Source organism: Hemitrygon akajei, chromosome 20 (assembly GCF_048418815.1).
Source record: "Hemitrygon akajei chromosome 20, sHemAka1.3, whole genome shotgun sequence".
In the NCBI taxonomy this organism is placed as follows: domain Eukaryota; kingdom Metazoa; phylum Chordata; class Chondrichthyes; order Myliobatiformes; family Dasyatidae; genus Hemitrygon; species Hemitrygon akajei.
The window spans coordinates 53,975,481-53,997,253 of NC_133143.1; the positions used below are offsets into that span (position 1 = coordinate 53,975,481).

Below are 21,773 nucleotides of genomic sequence, written 5' to 3' on the forward strand. Positions count from 1 at the left end.
CAATTCCACCACTGCCTCTGAGGAGTTTCCTCTGGGTGCCCCAGTTCCCTCCCACATTCCAAAGATATGTGAGTTTGTAGGTTAACTGGTCACCTGGGTGTAATTGGTCTGCATGGGCTCATTGGGCCAGAAGGGTCTGTTACCTCACTGTATCTCGAGATAATAAAAATAATCTTGCCTTCAAACCTACCTCCTGCTTTCTTAACCCCACTGCTTTCAAATTGTTGATTACCAAACTTCTCTCCATGTTCCATATGAGCCAATGGGCCCATTCAGACCAATTACATCCAGGTTCCATATGTTAGTGGAAGGCAATGAATCCTCTCAATTTTATCTACTGCCATCAGCCCTTCCCAAACAAAGGACTTAAGACCCCAACCTCCTTCCATGCTTGTAAAACGCTACCTTATATCCAACCTTCCTTTTCTCTCCAAGTCTTTGAAATGCTGTGGCTTGTCAAATACAAAACTTTCCACGTTATACGTTGAAGTAACGGATAGCATTGTGGCCAAATTTGCAGATGATACCAAGGTGGAGAGGCAGAGAACATCACAGAAGAAGGGAGTGTGCAGAGGTCTTGGATGGGTTGGGAGAGTGGGCAAAGAAGTGGCCATGGAATACAGCGTAGGGAAGTATGGGGTCATGCTCTTTGGTAGGAAGAATAAAGATGTAGACAATGGGGAGAAAATTCAGAAATCAAGATTGCGAAGGGAATTCGGAGTACTGGTTCAGGAATTCCTTAAGGTTAATTTGCAGGTTGAGTCTAGAGCACTAGGCCATCAAAACAAGGATGCACTGCTAAGACTTTAGTTAGACTGCATCTGGAACATTGTGAGCAATTTTGGGCCCAGTATCTAAGAAAAGAGAGGGTCTAGCGGAGGCCGACAAGATGATCCCAGAAATGAATGGCTTAGCTTATGAGAAGCACTTGATGTCTCCAAGCCAAATCATTGGGCATATTTAAGGCAGAGATTGAAAGGTCCTTGATTGATATGGGGGTTAAGGTTATGGAGAGAAGATGAAAGAAGGGAGCTGAAAAAAATCAGCGATGATTGAATGGTAAAGCAGAATTGTCGAGCCAAATGGCCTAATTCTGCTCCTATATCTCATGGTCATGAAAACTCTTCAATTCAAGTCACTGGGTCTAATATGGCACTGTATCAACAGATCTTGTTGATCCAATAACCGTCATAGTTCTTGGTTAAGACAACTTTTAAAATTCTTATCTTTGTCTTCAACTTTTGGCTTAATTCCATCTCCAGCTCTAAAATCTCTTCTGGCTCTATAAACATTGGTAATATTCATACTTTTCTAATTCTTGCTCACTCCCAAATGAAAGTGTCCCACCACTGGGAGGTGACCTTACTACAACCAAACCGCACAGTTCTGAAATACCTTCCTTGAACTTCATCTGTCCTCGCATTCCCTTATGAGATTCAGTGAAACATTATCTAAGTTATTAATGAGGCAGTTCTGATATGTTAAATATGCCATGTGAATAGAAGCTGACATTATTACAGTTTATACTCTTATATTTCATCAAGATTTTATGAGTTAATTCACAGGCAGTCATTTGCATTAATAGTATACCAATTAATGACAAGCAATTGATGCACTGAAATTTTGCAGTTATTAGCCAATTTATAAAAGAAATATTATTCATAATTTGCCACTGATAGTCTTAGTTAAGTAAACCAATTCCACACGTGCGGAAATGCCAGGTTAGGTGCAAATGTTGTCAACTTGGTTTTAACTTCACCGTTCAGAAAACAAGTACCGGTAGTAATCTGGGCAGTTATAAGCACAACTGAAAGATGACACATCATCCCGTTCATGAATAATTTGCTTGATAGACAATGTACATTAAATATTTATATTACCTTGGATTATTAGCATAATTTTAGAATAATTATAATGACAATATAAGAAGCGAGATGGAATCACTCACCTCCTTCCTTTATGCTTGTGAGATGCAGGTTTGGGTAGATGGATTGCTTCTTTTAGTGCACCTTTAAGATGGATAGTCCTTTCCTGTATAACTTCTCGTATATGTTTAATCCAATCTTGTTTGTTTTCAATGCTCGATGCCTTCACCGTGGAAAAAAATCATGAAAAAATATACAAATAAGATGAAAACTGACATTTACCCTGCATTGTGTGCTTCCATGAATTGAAAAACAAATGACAAGAGGATTGGGCCATCAGTTAATTGGTTTCAGCTGCTTATTTGGATCAACTCTTAAAGAACAAAAATGATTTGAGAAAATAACTAGGGTTCCCTTTCTTTATTTGCGACATTAAGACACTTAACTGGGACAGCAGACTGTTGCCTAAGTTTCAAACTAGTGTCAGTCCTGTGCACCTGTGTGGTTGCGAACACTACACCAAGCTTAGAGCTAAGAGCTTTTAAATAGTGTCAATTGTGTGTGCTTGTGTTCAAAAATCAATGATTTTCATCACTGATAGCTGGTGAGAAATAAGGAAGAGAATTTGGAACTGTTTTGCTCACTGCAGTATCAAGCATTCAGATGCCACAAATGGCCAGGAGTGAAAATGAAACGAATTTAGTACTTGAACAAGTTAGGAACTATTAAGAATTTGGAGGTATTGATCATTATCTTGAAAGTTACAATGAAAATGAAGATATGAAGAATGTAATCAGCAAAAACATTGTATTAAAGTAGTCCATTAACTGCACTAGGTGGCTATATTGACATTGTTCATAGTCAATCAATAAAACACAGCAGCGTACACTGAATGAATTCCTCAATCAAGAACTGTCAAGAACTAGAGTTTTATAGTACTGCTAATTTTCTAATTTGTTCTCTATTTCATTTAAATACATAATTTATTATTAAATACATAATTTGTTAAATGGTAGTTTATCCATTTTATATGTTTTATGAAACTATTTCATGAAACTTCAGCTAATTAGGACAGTCACTCAACTGGGCCAAAGTTAACTGGTCCTGACGTCTCTCGATTAGGCTGAATCCACTGTATTTCAGAACACATATATGAAGTCATTAAATTTGAAATTTAAAATAAAAACCTTATTAAACAAAGAATAGGGATGAACAAAATGCAGCAGTAAAACTAAATACAGTGGTGCCGGAAGGTTTCTGAACCCTTTAGCATTTTTTCTTATTTCTGCACAAGTATGACCTAAAATATGATCAGATCTTCACACAAATCGTAAAACAGGATATGGAAAATCCAATTAAATAAATAACACAAAAGAACAGTATATGTATTCATATTTTATTGAGAAAAATGATCGAATATTACATGTATTTGGTGGAAACAGTATGTGAACCTTTGCTTTCAGTCACTGATGTGACCCCATTGTACAGCAATAACTTCAACCAAACATTTCCCATAATTGGGAGAAACACTGTCGACGTTTCGGGCCGAGACCCTATAGATGCTGCCTGGCCTGCTGCGTTCCACCAGCATTTTGTGTGTGTTGCTTGAATTTCCAGCATCTGCAGATTTCCTCATATTTCCCATAATTGCTTATTAGTCCTGCACATCAGCTTGAAGCAACTTTAGTGCATTCCTTCATACAAAACTGTTTCAGTTCATCAATATTTTTGGGATCCTTTGCATGAACAGCCCTCCACAGGTCATGCCACAGCATCTCAATTGGGTTAAGATCCATCTCAGCAGGACAGATGACCCAGCTGAAGGATCTTGGCCCGACTGTACTCTTTTCCATGGATGCTGCCTGGCTTGCTGAGCTCCTCCAGTATTTTGTGTGTGTTTCTTGAATTTCCAGCATCTGCAGATTTTCTTGTTTGTGATAAGATCTGTCTCAATTGGGTTAAGAACTGGACTCTGACTTGGCCTCTTCAAAACACAAATGTTCTTCTTTTTAAACCATTCTGTTGTTGATTTACTCTTGTGTTTTGGATAATTATCTTGTTCTATCATCCAACTTCTATTAAGCTTTAGGTGCCAGACTGCTACCCTAACATTCTCCTGTAAAGCATATTGATACAATTTTGAATACATTCTTCCCTCAATGATTGCAAGCTGTCCAGGCCCTGAGGCAGCAAAGCAGTCCCAAGCCATGATGCTGCTTCCACCATGCTTCACAGCTGGGATGAGGTTTTGGTGCTGGTGTGCAGTGCCCCTTTTCCTCCTAACAGAGCAGTGTTCACTTCTGTCAAAAGGTTCAACTTTTGACTTCATCTGTTCACAGAGCATTGTCCCAGAAGTGCTGCAGAACACCCAGGTGGTCTTGCGCAAACCTGAGACATGCAGCAATAGTTTTGTTTGGAGACCAGTGTTTTCCATGGTGTCCTTCCACAAACACCATTCTTGTACTGTGCTTTTCTTATAATGGACACATGAACAAAGACTTCAGCAAGTTCTAGAGATTTCTGAAGGTCTTTTGCTGTCACTCTTGGGTTCTTTTTCATCTCCTTCAGCATTGAACATTGTGCTCTTAATCTGCTCTTTATAGGACGCCCACTCCTAGGGAGAGTAGCAACAATACTGAATTTTCTCTACTTGTTTACAATTTCTCTTACTGTGGACTGATGAACACTTAAGTCTTTAGAAATGCTTTGTAACCTTTTCCAGCTTCATGCAGCACTACAATTCTTCTTCTAAGGTCCTCTGAAAGTTGTTTTGATCAAGCCATGGTGCATATAAACGGATTTTTCTTGAGAAGAGCAGGCTCTGTCAATAACCTGACTTTGTGTATCTTTCTTACAGGGCAGGACATCTCTGCAATGCACACCTCCGATCTCATCTCATTGATTGGAAAACCTGACTCCAAAAAGCTTTTGTAGAAGGCATTACCTCAGAGGTTCACATATTTTTTTTGAATCTAGACTGTGATTGTTTAAATGACGTACTCAGTATTGATGAGAAGAAGTACAATCGTCTGTGTGTTATTAGCTTAGGCAAAATGTGTTGGTGTATTATTGTGACTTAGATTAAGATCAGACTACATTTTATGAGTAATGCAGGAATATTGGTAATTGCAAAGGTTTCACAAACTTTTTCTTGCAACTGTAATGCATTTAACATCTGTGTTATACATGGAGAGCTATGATCCAGAAGTGGATCGATGGGATTTGGCAAAATAACAGGCATAGACTAGATAGGCCAAAGGGCCTGTTTCTGTACAGCAATGCTCTATCACTCTATACAATACTCTTCTGTAGATCACTTTGTTGTAAAGCTTGTGCCCAGAAGATTATGAAGAAGTTGTTTAAAGATAAGCAACTCTACAGATATTTGCTCATTAACTATTTCTTAAATGTTTTGTAGCTTAAATTATTGTTTCTATTCTTAAGGGAAGTACGATAAATAATTGGGACAATAATCTTATGGTTTTACGCAATAAAAGAATATTAGTTTTTGAGTCTAGAATGTTACCATACAGTTTTAAAATTCATTGGTTTGCTGTGTGGAAGTAGTGTTAACCTTAATTAACATTAGTGTTGTTTAAGAATAAGGGAGGGAGATGGAATAACAGATGCTGAATCTTAGCAAACATTTCATAACTAAACTTAGCACGAACAGAAGTCAATCAATTTACTGAAAAACTCTTAGATCCTAAAAAAATTAATATTACCTTCAAAACAATTTTATTGTCCGAGGTTGGTGTCCGTCCAATCCACAATGCAAATTTACACTGATCTCCTTCCACGTGTTCTGTGACACCGAGTTCTGAGGTCTAGACCAAACAAGAAAATACTAGTTCAACTCTCAATAATCTTCCCATTGATAACGGGTGATAAACTCTTACATTTTGCAGATCTATTTTCTATAATATTTTTGCTTTAACAATTATAATGAATGGAACATAACAAATAAGGTCCATTCATAGACCAACAAAGCAAAAATCAAAAAGCTGACAATATTATTGCTGGCTATAAAACAATATTTTAAAGTACAATTTCAGTGGTTAAACCAAACAATTAGTTTTTACGAAATACTTGGATTAGCGCAGAGGAATTGTCATGGAATGTACGGTTTACATGTGGATGTGCAGACAGGACTTGACAATGCCATTGAATATCAGTAGTAGATAGTTGCATTCCTGTAGAGAGGCCCAACAACTCTCAATTCTATTTTCAAATCGCTCCAGGTTTCTCTTCATTTCTGAAACTCTACAGCTCTTTAAGTAATCTGTGGTTCCCCAATCTTGGCCATTTGAGCATCTTCATTTTAATAGCTCACAAACATCCACAATTTCAGCTGTCAAAAACATAATTTTTGGAATCTCCTTTGTCTTTGCCTTTTTCTCCCTTGAAGCTGCCCTTTAAAATTAACCTCCTTGTTTAACTTTCTACTCAGTATTCCATCTTGTGTTTCCTGTCAAATACTGCTTAATTGCATTCCATGGGGATTTTTCATTTTTGCTATTGTAAAAATAAAAAACAGATTTAAATCATGAAACTGCATTGAGATAATATAAAAGTTAAATCAGATACAGAAGGCTTGCAATGTACAATGACAGATTACTAAGAATTAAAGAAAACTCAAGGAAAAATTCTATGGAAGGAAAAACAAATTAAGTAGGAACATCACTTAATGCTGTACAATTTCAAGATCAGGTGTACTGTATATAATGTTCCAACGTACATGATTTTTCTCTAAGCTATGAGGATTTACAACGAAGCAGCTCAAAAGAAAAATTATGAAAATGAACAGGTGATTGACCAAGAATGGTATATGAATGGAAATGAATCACAATTATTCTGGTCACACTTTGGTACTCCTGTGAATAGTCTTTCTAATCAGGTGCATTCCTAATCTACAAGATTGAACTTCCATCATCAATTCAGCTGCATCGTTATTCCAGTTTTGGTCGATAGTACTTACAAGCAACTTGTGTTTGTAGATATATTTACTCCTCCCATTAGAATCTTTGATTTCTTTGCTGAAGACGAGCGACATTTCAAACAGGAAGAGGTGCCTCTCTCGGCCTTTGCGGATCAGAGATTTTGGATCCCACACTTGGAAGGATTCCTGGAGAATTAGTTCTCCCTGGGATTCCAGGTTCTCATCAAAACCTGATTACAACAACATTTTTAATTTTTTTAAGACCTCATCAATTTATCTTTTCACACTTTGAACTTGTAGAAAAATGCTCTTGTGAAAATTTGCTAATAAGAAGGCATTATCTCAGTTTATAGTTTTGTTTTAACATTAATTACAGCATTGACATTCTCACATGCCTTTTACTGCAGAATAGACACATTGGTAGAGGAAGTTTGCTTGTATTTTACCTTTTTAACATTAACTTAGCAAATAATATAAAGCAGAGATTATGTAAAATATGGTTAAATAAATCAACTGTTAAAACTCACATAATTCAATTTTTACTTTGAGTTATTAATCAGCACATAAACTGATAAATATCATCATGCCTGGACAACTTTGGAAGAATTCCTCCTCAGCATTGAGTTACATGAATGACGTACCTTCCAACATGCTGAGATGCATGGCGTCATTGGCTCGCTTTGGAACACTCAGCATTACCTCCAAGCCATCCTTAATTTCTCCCTTCCCTTCTTCACAACAGGTCAACAGTTCCTGCAAATTAACAAATCCAGAGAAATTTTATGTTCATTGCTATTGAGAAGTCTTTGTAAAAATAAATATAAAGAAATTCTAGAAGATTTTATTCCACTAAAATGATTTTGTACCATCCTTTCATTTTTGAATAAAGTACTTGAATACAAAGAATGTTAACAAAAATATGATCAATTCAAACAATTAGCTGCAATGTGGATTCTAATACAAACACAATTATGTATTTGTAGATGAATTTTGTGAATGTATTATTGAAAATGTAACATTGAAAATTACTTTAATGAATTCAGCAAATCAACTCTTTAGTGCTTCCTAAGTTTTCTCAAAATTTACTCATTCCTACCTTTAAAAGCAGTTGATATTTAGTTATTCGCTGCACAGGCTTGATAAGATAGGAAGAGATCGAGTTGGCTAGTCCATGACGATGTTGTATTTCCTATTTTAAGAACAATATTTTGTACATAATGTATTATATAGGAGATAATACAGTTAATACAGAATAAAAATGTGGTCAATTACAATGCGGAAATGTCTTAGGAACAGTCAATCCATCGAAACACTGAGTACAGAAACCAGCTCTTTGGCTTAACTGGTCCATGCAGACCAAGATTCCTACCTATGCTACTTCCTATTTACTGACAGTTGGCCCATAACCTTGCAAATGTTCTTTAACCAAATACCCATTCAAGTACATTTTAAATGTTGTGAATGTACCTTTCTCAACCATTTATCTGGTAGCTGAATCCATATACTTTCTAGATGTAAAGGTTGCCTGAGGTTCCTATTAAATCTAACCCCTTACTTTGTATCAAATCCCTCCAGTTCTTGAGTCCCTAACCCTGGGAAAACTGTGTTCATTGATCCTGTTTATACTTCGTGATTTTAAACACCTTTGTAAGATCACCCCTCATTCTCCAACACTCCAATGAAGAAAGTCCCAATCTGCTCAGTCTCTCACTATAACTTAGACCCTTGAGTCCTCTCCACCCTTTCCAGCTGAATGGCAATTTTCCTAGAACAGGGTGTCAAAAAGTGAACAGTATTTCAAATCTGTCAATTAACATGTGGGTGCCACAGTAGTGTAGTGGTTAGCACAGCACTATTACAACCTGGGGTGTTCCAGAGTTCGGAGTTCAACTCTGACACCATTCTGTAAGGAAGCTCTGTATGTCTGCCCTATGGAATATGTGGGTGCTCCAGCTTCCTCCCATAATCCGAAGACGTACCAGGTAGGTTAATTGGTCATTGTAGAATGTACCATGACTAGGTTATGGTCAATCGGGTTTGTTGGGGGTTGGTGAGACGGTATGGCTTGAAGGGCCAGAAAGGCCTCCTCGTGCTGTATTGCTAAAATAATAAATAGAAACTGCAAAATATAACATCCCAAATTCTGTACTTGGTGCTCTGAATGAGACAGCCCAGCATGGCAGAAGCTTTCTTCACCACACTGTTTACCTACACCACCACTTTTCAGAAACAATTTGAACAATTAGTGAGATACCCACATTTCTGTTGCTACAGGATTTACATTTTCAACCATTGTGGTCAATGTAATTATAACAAGATGAGGCAGAATGGAAGAAGTGTAAACTATATTGATAACCATGCACATACAGATATAGGTTCCTGACATTCCAATCTCAATATCTTTGACTATCTTCATCTTCCTTCAGATCTACCCACTGCATGATAAACTTCATGATTTTAGTTCTTAATCTCAATTAAGCAAGTTGAAATCCTGACATTTGGAAATAGGGTTTCCATACATAAGACTGGACAACTATAAGATTTCTCTTATGAGCAACACAATTTGGGAGGGAGGGTTTCTCGCATGAGTGGAAGCAATAAATAGTAGCAATCTATTCAGCTCCTTGACCTTAGTCCACAACTTCCAGCCTCCTCCCATCTTCTATCTGACTTGTTTCACTAGCTCAGTCAAAAAAAGTTCCAACTCAATGTCGAAATTAGACATAAAGGTTGTTAAAATATTATGAAGGATGATTATTGTAAGTGAGAAGAACAGGAAGAGTTGAAAAGCACCATCATGTGAATGATACTGACATCAAAGTATGCTCCTGCATGCTCCAAGATAAGCTGGGTAGAATCTGGCTTGTTCCTGCAGTATGTTACGTACATCTGGAACTTGTCAGCCTGTTCATAGGAAAAAATGCAATACGGTCACAAAGCACATCCTTACTGCCTCATTAGTCATTTTCTGAAAGAATGTTAACATATGGGAAAAATAAAATGAAACAAAAATTCATTTGTTAATCATCATCTTGGAGCAGCAAAATCAGCAGAGACAAGCTTTGTATTTCTGTCAAAAAACAAGAATTTTAAATGCTGTCCAATGGCACAGGAGAGCAATTATTACAGACACCTTTATATTGGTCAAGTATTAAGAAATCAAGAATACTTTTAAAGATCAGAAAAGGTGAATTTCAGATTTTTTAAAATGATGTGCTAATAAATAAGTAGTATCAATACTGTCTACCATCACGTTGTTTCCTTTCAAGCCCACGTAACAATATGCTGGAACACACCAAGTGTCAGCCATGGCTTACTCATGGTATTCTTCCCAAGAACTGAGTGTTGTCTTTTGTTTCTGCAAATATCAGCATGTTATCTGAGCACATTTAGAAATCAGGAGTTCTAGCTTTCGGAGGCCATTTAAACGAAAACGCTAACTACATTCAGAGCTTTACGTTAATTAATATCCGCATGGCACTACAAATGGTAATTGCCTTGTTTCCCACATTCAAAATCAATAAAAAGATTCACTTTCAAGATAAAATCAATAAAAAGATGTAATCTTCTTGCATCCAAAGTGCTGAAAGTCACCATATAAATGCAAGTCACCATTTCATAACAAATGTATTTTTAAAAAAATCTCAGCAGTAACAATAGCTGTGTATGTGTGCATATGTCTGGTACTTTGTAAAGCATACGTGCAAACATGTGTAACTGCTTAAGGTTTGTCTGTGGGAATACATGTGTATTGGACTGCTTTAAAATAACGAGAATTCAGTGGCTCATTGACTGTGTTGCTGTGATACGTAAATTGTAAACAGCTTTTTCATGGCTTAGGAGGTAAAGGGACCATTGCTTTAGTCTTAAAGCAGTAGCATGAGTTTAGACGTTCCCTTTAAGAAGTCAGGCAGCACCACTCCTGCCTCACACCCCAGAGACTCAAGTTTAATCCTGATCTTCAGTGCTGTCTGTGCGGAGTTCATACTTTCTCACCGTGATGATGTTGGTTTCATCTGGGTGCTTCAGTTTCCTTCCACGTACCAAACACCTGTTGGTTGTTGAGTTAATTGGCTACTGTAAATTGCTCCTATTGTACAGCCCCTCCAACTAATCATCTAAAGTTATTTCTTCAGATCAAACCACTGCATATTGTGCTTTTCATCAGTTAAGCTCCCCCATCAAGATGAACAGAAAGCAACTAGACATGTCTCACTTAGAATGGATCAGTTTTAATTATGTTCTGAGTCCTGAGGGCTGGGGTCAGGTCAGGTTGGGCTGGCTACCTATAAATAAATGTGCTCAGGATTTTAAAGATAAATACACACTGTAGAAACAAACACATGTCATGACAGCAAGTTCAATGAAAGCTGTGCTTAATGGACACGGACCACTGATCTGGGAAGTGAAGGACGTTGGGTTTAGTATCAATAAAATGGTTTTGAGGAGGTCCAAATCGCTGGATGAAGTATTACATTTATACCTGAGCAGGTCTTTACCTCCATTACTGTCATTTAGGAATGCAGAGTTCTGTAAATGGGCATTTTATTGAGAGGCACATAAAAGACCTTCCTTCCATTTTCCATTTATAGATTCTGCTTATACAAAAGATACCCATCAACATCTTCTGGAACTAATTGAGTAAGTTGACATGAAGTGAGATGAAAAGTAGTAAAAAGGTTGGGCCTGAGACATCACAACCGAGCACAATCCTGACTTCCCTGATGCACGTAGCTATTAAATCAAAAATCAATATCTAATGATCAGGATTGTGGATTCTTCTTTCACTGTATGACAGGACCGAGGCTAACAGTTCACAATCTCAATGCTAACTGCTTTAACCAATTTATCCTTCAAGGAGTACAAAAATAATTGAACCCTTTCAGATTACAGTTAATATGTTTGCATACATAGATGTGTTAAATGAGCTACAGGCAAGCCAACTGCAACACTGGTTCTTTCTTGATGAAAATCCAATACGGGTTTAATATTTTAACATTCATATTTTTGTTTTGTGATGAAATACATATTACCTTTATGCTGTTTTTAACTATGCATTAACTATTTATGTATTTAAATATACAACTCAATTGCCAAAGGTTTTATCTGATGGAAATAATTTCCTGAAAGTGAAAAATGACTTACCCAAGTTACAAAACAATGACCCACATCTTCTGGCAACTGCTCATACTTCTCCAGCTCCTTCAGAAATAAACTGTGAAGATATTTTTAAGTGTGTAAAACTCCTTAAAAATGTTGCTTCCATTGCATCATTCAAACAGCATTAATGTCAATATGATGAACAAATACTGATGGATAGTTTACAAATAGTTTGCAAAAGAGGGAAACAATGTTAAATGAAAAAAACCCACATCATGATTCTTAATTTATGCTGAACTATAAACACCTTTTCTTCCAATTACAAATTTAATTTATTAGCTACTGACATCCCTTTTCCGGCATCTGCCTGAAACTGAACAATGCTATTCACAACCTGGGTACCATTAGATCAAGACATAAGCATCACATCACATGTGTTATCTTAACCTCCATTTTCTTCTTCAGCTCTTCTGCTGTTTAAAGCTCATTTCACATTCATTTTTACTGCTTGATGATCACTCCAATAAAGTTCTGGACTTGGTCTATCTCTAAAATTGGAGGTCAGCTAGAACTTGGATTGTAACTCTTGCAAACCCCTCTTAACCTATTGTCTTTTTTAAAAACTTGCAGCCTATGTAGGTCAGCAAGCAAGCATCTTAATTTTGAATTCTTGCCTTTGCATCTAAATTTTCTGATGATATCAATACCCACCCTCCCACTTCCACATCCATCTCTTCTCCATCAACAGAATATCCTTCAGATCTCAGCACTTCCCCATTTCCAGCATTTTGCTTTTGTCTCGATTTTTTACCAACTGTTGACAGCAACTGCCAACACCCTGGGCTTAGAACTTCTCTCCCCAGTATCTCCTCTCCTTTTAGATCATCTTTAAAACTCACCTACTTAACCTAAAAGTAAAGTGGTTTAGCATACAATTTTGTTTGGTATGATTAAGTTTTCATGGACCCTTTACATGTTAAAAATGCTCTACAAAATTATAATGTATCCAGAGGTTTATTTCAATATAGAAATCACACTGGAAAGGAGAAAAAAAAGATGGCCAGAGGGAGTGAGATTAACTGGACTTTTCTTAGAGAAGACAAGAGTTTGTACATTCTCCCCATGTCCACTTAGGCTTCATCCCATATTCCCAAAAGGTATTAGGGTTATGGTTTGTAAGTTGTGGGCAGGCTATGTTGGCACCAGAAGCACGGTGACATTGACGGGCTGTCCCCCTCTGCCAGCACATACTTGGTCTGCGTCAGTCATTGTTACAAAGAATGCATTTCAATATATGTTTCAATGTTTTGATGTACATGTAACAAAAAAAGTTAATCTTTTATCTTTTTCTTTTTTTCTCTCTACCATGCTGTAACCTTGCTTTGATTCTGTGATTTACATTATGCACTACCCAGAAAACTCAATACAAAAATTCAGATGCTTTTAATATGTTTTGTGACATAGCCAACTGTTTTCAGATTTTGCATCTTTTGGGCTGGGCTGATCTTGCACCCACATAAGGCAGAAGATCCCACAGAGAGAGATTTTACATCAATTATTCAAAGCAAGAATTTAGTATTCTTGCAGAACAACACAGGAACATTCATGCATTTCTATTCTCAATTCCTCTGAAACAGAATGTATGGTTTATATCTCATTATATTTCACTGTTGAAACATACATTAAGCATACTTACTTATTATGAAATTCACAGATTTCCTGCATGTTACCAAATATGATATGCTCTTTATTTACAATCCCAGGTGGAATTTCATCGACCCCACTGGTCATTTCCCAAAGATATGTCTAGATTAGAAAGAGAAAATTGTTGAGGAGGGTAACTGTGAATGTTTTGTTTTTACAAGCAGCAGTAAATATCTTATGAGCAAGAATTTTCAAAACATTTAAAACAGTCTGAAACAAAAATCAGAAAATGTTGGAAACAGCAAGTCAGGCTACATCTGAGGGAAAAGAAATACGTGTTTCTGGCCAGAACCCTTCATCAGAACTGAAAACGGCATGAAAAAAAGAAAAAAAAGTCTGTAAAACTGCAGTGAGGGTTTGGAAGGGACAAGTCTCTGATTGGATAAAACTAAGTCAGGGGTTCTCAGCTTTTATTATGCCATGGACCTCTACCATTAACCGAGGGATCCGTGGACCCCAGGTTGGAAACTCCTGAACTAAGGTGACCATGCGGATAAGGTATAAACAAGCTTATTTAGTCCATGTTTGAATGGGGGCAGTTAGAAAGGAGAGAAGAAAACAGCTAAAAGAATATGGGAGTTATGAAATGTAGAGCAAGAGACAATCCCAGCAGATTAAGCTGAGCATGTCCTCCACTCCCAGATAGAGAAAAAAAGGAAGTTAAAGGAAACAAGCTGGGAAGTCAAGTTATGTGAAGTCACAGAATTCAATACCGAGTCCAGAAGGCTGCAACATGCCCAAATGGGAAAAAAAGAGGTGATACCACTTAAGTTAGTGTTGGGCCTCATTGTGACAGTACAGGAGGCCCCAGATCAACAGATCAGAGTGAAAATAAGATGAGGAACTTAAGGGCCAGGCAACAGAACGTTTAGGGTCATCTGAATGCAGGTGTTCCACAAGTCACCCAGTGTGTTTGATTAGTGTAGAGGGAGAACAACATTATGAACACAGGCTGTAGAAGACTAGAATGGAAGAAGTACAACTGAATCACTTCTTCACTGAGAAAAAGAGTTAGCATTCTTTTCAGTGACCACTGACCTCTCACTCTAATCAATCTGTCGGGCTGACTTCCTGTACCATCCCAATGAGCCCCATGTAAGTTTTGAACAAAACTTCCTTGTCGGGAAAGTTTAAGTATTCAGTAATTAATTTCAAATTCAACAATTTCAGATGACTGTCTTTTTGTGTTTACATTAGAACTGTCTAGCCCTGTTGTAAGGTTAGTTCGTACTTTCTCCCTCCATAGACAGTGTCACCTTGTTTAGTTTTCCAGCATTCTCTATTTGGTTTCAGGTTTCCACTTCAGCTCTGATCTGCTTTTCACAGCTTTATCATGTCCCTTTCTTTGTTTTCTCTCTAAGTGCTCTCATTAAAATTTCAACCAGATGGCTCTGTAAACTGCAGGATCAACTCAGCAGCTTTGGTTTCTGGGATATTATCTTTGTTATAATCACCAGCAGCTCCCTTGCGCCCTCATCCTCTCTGCAACTTCAAGACAACTTGTCTTCTCACTTTTTCGGTTCCAAAGAAGGGTCTTTGAACTGAAATCTTCACTCTGTTTCTCTCTTCCTGCCTGATCTGTTGAGTGTTTCCAGCATTCACACCTCCAAACACTCCCGGATCTGCTGAGCGCTCCCAGATACATACCTCCAAACACTCCCGCAGATCCCGTACATAAGCTTTTTCAGTTTGTATCAATTCAGCCATAATGAATCTGGGGAAACATGCACAGATTATGTTGTCAGAATGCAGAATTATTACTATTACCTTTATATGCTTTAATGTTAACCAACTCACACTGACCCATCTTAAGGTAAAACATCTGGGGTTTGCTTTTTAAGAATCTCAAATTTTCAAGAGGGAATCAGACTGAGCCTGGACTGTGTCCCCTCAATGACCATTTAGACTTTCCAGATGCTGAGAACCAAACAGATTTTCCAGTCAAACCCAATAAGCAGTCTATCCCAAACCTCTAGCCCAGAAATCCATCACAGCTACAGCAGATTACTAAGTGAGAAACAATACAAATTTTGTGTGCTTCTGTAGTAAAAAGACTTTTAAATTCTATTAAAATAGATCTAGTGAAGTATCAAAATGTAAAAATAATTAAATCTGAAACAAATAATTAAGAATGATACAGTAAAGTAAAATAAATTCATGTAAGTAAAGCATTTAACCTCACATATTTTTCACAAGATTAGCAATACCATTCAGATTTTTGGACCATTGTCCTTTGCCAGACCTCCTCACAAAAAGTTAAGGAGAAAATAGGGAAGTACATTTGAACATACACTTCAGGGATTCACTGTTCCACTGCAGGACTTATAACAAGTCTAGCCAGACGCACACTTATCAGGCCATCAGGAAGTTTCAGATATTCACATTCAATTGTGCGCACATGGAAGTCTAAAAATTCCTGTGCAAAATGCAACCTATTTGTTTAATTGAGCAACCTGCTACCTTCCAATCCTCGGGCCATCAGTACTATTTAGCCTATTATTTCATTAATTGTACATCTGCAAAATTGCTAACATAAATTGGGCACTAAATTGTCATTTTTTATCATATCTACTCGATAGAACAACTTTATCTTGAAAAAAATGAATTATTAATAAGCATTGCTTGAAACTGAGTTAAATTGCGTCGCTACCTATGATGGTAAAGATTAAGATGGTTTATGTAAATGAATTCCATAATTTAAACTAGTATACTCAGAGACAATGTGAAAGTTATCAAAACATACTCTTTCCTACGAGCTGATTTACGCCTTTCCTCATTCAGCTCATGGGCAGCATCACGGAGTTTCACCTCTGAACCTGGAGCACTAGCTGGGATGATGTCCAACTGCAAGTCTTTGCTCTGCATGAAGAGAATGAAAAGTAAGGGTCTCAATTAATATGTACAAGGTAGAAAGTGAAAATAAACAGACTGTAAACATTGGTCACATTAACTTACAGCTTTGGAGTCTGAAATACCCAGTGCCTTTTCCAGTGCTACACGATACTTCTCCATGCGGAGGGAGAAATCCCGGTATCTTTTATCTACTGCTGTAACCCAGTTTTTGATTTCCACTGCATGGGAGTGCCCCTTTTCACAAAACCCATCAGCCAGCTGTATCAACAGTTTTACACGATCTTTGGTTTGCTGTTTAAAAAAACGAATAAATGTAAAATGTTAACAATAAAATTTTCTTTTTTGTGAATATCATGAGAGGTCAAAAGTAAATATTAAGGCTAGGCTGTTTAAGACAGTAAAAAAAAAGAACAATGATATTGTCATTTGAGTAAAGCTTTTTACTTTCATATAGAATTAAATAGACGCTATAAAGATATTCAAAGCTAAACCAAAAAAAACAAAGCTTCTCTTCACACATATCCTGAATGAGTCACATGTGATCAAACTCAGAGATTCCTGTTTACCTTTGCAGGAATTTGGAACTCTTCATGTTCTTTTAAAAGCTCCTGAGTGTGTGGGATGCTGGAACCCGTGGATGTGTGTGTGGACAGGTAGAACTCTCCAGTATCATGAATCCACTCCAGAGCCTACAAATAATTGAACCACACTGTATCACAAGTAGACTTACATCACATTAAAATGAGAACCAAGATACACTAGGCATAATATATTTCATTTTAATTTTCAGTAACACTGCGTTCAACACTTCTCAACATATTTTTCTTGAAGTCATTTGGATGCGGTTCCATGTACGCTGACAGATTTCATTCCGAACGACATTATGGAACGCGACTTGTTAGAGTGTAATATCTAATCAATGGTCCTCAGAAATCTCTTTGATACAAAAATTTCCCTTTGCTTTAGTTTAATCAGAAAGCATGTGAAATGTATAATCATTTACCGCTGAAGGTGAGTTACAATACTATAAATTATATGCTATTATTTGGTTGAGATGAAAAGGCTTATAACTCAGCTAAGTTTGCTAAAGCTGACAGTTCAAAACTAATAATAAAGAAAGTCAAGGCAAAACAGGTATACTTGGATTCTTTTGTTGCTTTAATGAGTCCTGACTACATTGCTAACATTGGAATTATGGCTCTTTATTTCAACTTTGATAATTTAAATAGCCAAGAGTCTCAAAAGACCCAAGGTACAGTGTCTATAAATATATAACACATTTCCATACAGCTGCACATAAATCATGCTCAACTACAAATATGACCATTTCTAAATTGCATATAGCGCTGGGTTTTTGTATAAATCCGAGTAATATTATCTCAGTTATATTGCAATATTTTAGCTGAATGTCAAGCACTTCACATTAGCTTTCCAGAAAAAATATTTCATTACTGAGATGAATCAATGTATCTACCAAGTTTGATTATTCAAATCTGTTTAGGGAATTCTTTCAATGATCTAGTTAAAAGGAAATTTCTCATTTGTACCTCAGGCATTAAAATGCACAAATTAAAGAAGTGAGAAACCTATCTCTTTTTACACTTATATCCAAATTTTTGAAACACATTGAAGGGATTTTAAATAAAAATTAAAAGCATTTATTGCTGAATTTTTTTTAGAAACTGGTATACCAAGGAGGCCAACCCAAATACGTTAAGAACCGGAATGGTTCTAATATTTCAAGTCTGATTCTATTTCCTTCTTTTGTTTGAAAGTTCTTCATTTGTCCAACAGTAAAATAAATGTGGTCTTTTAAAATAATTCACTTTATTGTCACACACCTCTCCAAATTACATACCTGTTTAGCGCTCCTCTCAAAAACCACAAATTGCTGGCACTGGTCCAATCTCTTCTTCCTCATGGTCCAAAAATGTAATACTCGATTCTCCCTTTGTAACAACTCGTTGAGAATGTCTGCAGCATGCAAAATAAATAGAACATTACTATTCAGATGCACATGCAGAAAGAGCAAATGAGAAAACCAATCTGTAAGTGTTAACAGGTAGCCAGGGGAATGGTCAACGTTAAGAAATAAAAAATAGGAGCAGGAGTAAGCCACCTGGCCTGCTGAGCTTGCTTCACCATTTGAACATGGCTGATTCAGCTAGAGACTCAGTTCCAGCTACTCAGCTTTGCCCATATCCTTTAATTCTTCTGCTATGCAAAAATCTATCTAACTATGTCTTCATTAAATTTAACAAGGTAGCCTCTACTGCTACTCTGGGCAGAGTTCCACAGACTCACTACTCTCTAAATCTATTCCCCCAAATCTCGAGGTTATGCCCCCTAGGTTCTAGTACCACTCACCAGTAGAAATAACTTTCCTTAACATCTTATTAATCCTTTTCATAATTTTATGTTTTTTTAAGACTTCCTCTCATGCTTCTGTGAAGCAGTTGAGCTATATTCCAGATTCCGGGGAAGGGTGATATCCTTGGCCTAGAAAAACATCCCAAGCACTTTCTAGGGATATAAACAAAATATTAAGACCTAAAGAGGTAGTATGAAAAAGATTGCAAAAGGAAGGTGATGAAGAAATTTACAGAATATACGCAGAGCACTGAGCCCAAACAAACTGAAGATGCAAGAGCAAAGGTGGTGTTCAAGAGGCCAGTCAGAAAAGAAAACCACAGTGGTACTAGAGAGTTATGGGGACACGAAATGTGTGTTGCACAAGCTCAAAGAGTGGCAAATGATAAGGAAATGATCTCGAGAGTAAATAAATAATTTGACATCAGTGGGCATGTGTACTGTTCACACTTTCATAATATACAGATGCTATGTGCAGGAAAAATGCTTTAAAATCACTAAAATGGATCAACACAACGTTTAAGACGGGAAACAAAAGAAAGAAGCTACACCAAGATAGGAAAGGAAAAATAAGTGAATTTGGATTGAATATAGATATTAATGAGAGCAAGATTAAAAATGTTGGAAGCACAGAGAGAACTTTAACTGAAGATACCAAAGCATAATTTACAAAATATCAGAGAGAGTGCAGAGAAGGTTTAGCAGGATGAATGGTATGAGCTATAAGGAAAGATGGGACAAATTTGGGTTGTTCTCCCTAGAGTGTTGGAGACTGTGGGGAAACATGATAGAGGTTTTTTAAATTGTAAAAGGTATAGATAGGGTTGATGGTCAGAATCTTTTCCCCAGTGTAGAAAAGACACACACCAGAGGGTAAGCTTTTAAGGTTAGTGGGAGGAAGTTTAAAGGCAACATGAGGGAGAAATTTTGTTTTTTTTTAATCTCAGAGAGTGGTAGGTGCTTGAAATAGGTTATCAGGGATAATAGTGGAAGCAGAGAGTCTGGTGGCGCTTAAGAAACTTTTACACCAACACATGAATATGAAGGGAATGGTGGGATATAGATGATAAGCAAGAAGAGGACTTTTAGTATAAAATGGCACCAAGACTGGCACTAAATTGTAGGCCAAATGGCCTGCCCAGTGCTGTATTGTTCTATGTAAAAGCTTAAAGATGTCTCTTAGATTTATAAATAGAATATAAAAGAAATCACACTAGTGACTGGACCCTTTCATACCACTGTCTGAATTAAAGGTCCATAACCTGCAACATTAACACTGTTTCCTTCACTGATACAGTTTGATCTACTGACTATTTCTGGCATTTTCTGTTTTTATTTTTAGATAACTGTTTTGGCTATTACTAGAGTAGTGCAGACAATTCAAGGCACTTGAATTTAATATGCGAGGGATTTTATTTAGAGTGGAGGAAAAATTATTAATCTAGCTGTGAGCAGAGAGCAAGTGACATAATGAGTTTTTCAAAACCACGAGAAGGTTTTAATCAAGTTGATAAAGATAAACTGGCCAATAACAGGCTACAAATAGTTAATTACCATAGATGGGAAGGAGGCCATATACAATGTTGGTTTGGCTGACCTTCAGTACATTAATCCCATTAATTCCATTCCTGCTATCCATATTTTCACCATACTATTACTCAACCTGTGCCTAACAATGACTTTTTGATACTTTTGTCACTACCTACTCATAGAATCAAGTTACAGTAGCCAATTAATCTTCTAATGCATCTCCAGGATATGGCAGGAAGCCATAGTATCCTACAGAAACCAATGTAGTCAAAGAGAGAATGGGTAACTTTGTGTGCCTGTTATCATAAGGAGATAAGGAAACATTGAGGCAGGAAATGTAGGGATGTAGTGAGAAGAATAGCAGCTCTTACAAGGAGCCATCACAAAAGTATGGTTTGCAGGTAAGATTTGCTGATCCCAGATGAAAGCCCCAGTCTTTCAACAATAATGATAAAAATCTCACTTTTTACTTGCTGTTCAGGTGCTTTGACATGACTCATCATTCCTGGCATGTTGACACTGTTTCTATGGAGATACTTCAGGAAAACATCAGCATTCCTTCGAGCTAAAGTGCAGGCCTACACAAAACAAAAGGTCAGCTAACATTAGGTACAGAAATTGAATAATGCATTTGTCACATGCACTGTTCCGCATTCACATACATAATTAAACTGTTGCCCACAGATAGAGATAGTGTTTGATTATAAAGCCCTTGCAAGAAGTGACTTGTCTCTAGGGTTGGGTGTATACATTAGCCATGAGTCCTCACATAACACAGGGTACTCACCTGGATAAACAGCAGCATTCTTATCAGGTAAATGCAGCAGTAAATTATGTGTTTCCAATAACACAAGAAACAGGTGCTGGCCATTTGGCTTAGCTCTACAGAAAAACTGGACGCAATACTTAACCATATTTGCTCCCACCCTTCCTCCCCTGGTTTTTCTGTCTCCACAATATCAGCTGTAATGACAGAACTGTCTATGTAAATACTTTTGAGATGTCTTCCTTATTATAGCTTTTCCTTTACCATAGTTGACAGAACCTTTGACCATATCTCATCTATTTCCTGCACTTTTGCTCTCAACCTCTTCTCCCCAAGGGCAAGGATAGAGTTCCTCTGCTCCTCACAGTACAATCCACCAGGTACCATATGTAATGGATTATCCTCCAACTGGATTCCACCACCAGACATACTTCCCCCTCTCTGGGCATTCGAAGGGATAATTTTCTTTGTCACTACTTGGTTCACTGTTCCATCCTCAGCAACTAGTGTCCTTTTCACTACACTTTCTCATGCAACATCCACACTTGCTCCTCTTCTCTTTCCACCATCCAGAGACCCAAAATGCCTTTCAAGTGAGAGAGTGATCAAATGTACCGCCTCCACTCTAGTGTACTGCGCTCGGTGT

The 21,773-nt window shown here is 37.1% G+C and overlaps 1 protein-coding gene across 8 annotated transcripts in view; it reads right to left on the reverse strand.

Annotated features, from left to right (window-relative positions):
• Positions 1-21,773, reverse strand: part of LOC140713799 (triple functional domain protein) — a 329,694-nt gene that overhangs the window by 117,049 nt on the left and 190,872 nt on the right. For all 8 annotated transcript variants that reach the window (XM_073024339.1, XM_073024337.1, XM_073024338.1 and 5 more), the window contains exons 19-32: positions 20,825-20,939; positions 18,320-18,435; positions 17,028-17,150; positions 16,564-16,752; positions 16,352-16,467; positions 15,256-15,322; positions 13,601-13,710; positions 11,950-12,019; positions 9,619-9,708; positions 7,901-7,993; positions 7,446-7,557; positions 6,844-7,034; positions 5,591-5,692; positions 1,949-2,088 (exon numbers count right to left, since the gene is read on the reverse strand). In XM_073024339.1, the coding sequence (XP_072880440.1) occupies positions 1,949-2,088; positions 5,591-5,692; positions 6,844-7,034; positions 7,446-7,557; positions 7,901-7,993; positions 9,619-9,708; positions 11,950-12,019; positions 13,601-13,710; positions 15,256-15,322; positions 16,352-16,467; positions 16,564-16,752; positions 17,028-17,150; positions 18,320-18,435; positions 20,825-20,939 (1,634 nt within the window). The remainder of the gene's footprint in view (positions 1-1,948; positions 2,089-5,590; positions 5,693-6,843; positions 7,035-7,445; positions 7,558-7,900; positions 7,994-9,618; positions 9,709-11,949; positions 12,020-13,600; positions 13,711-15,255; positions 15,323-16,351; positions 16,468-16,563; positions 16,753-17,027; positions 17,151-18,319; positions 18,436-20,824; positions 20,940-21,773) is intronic.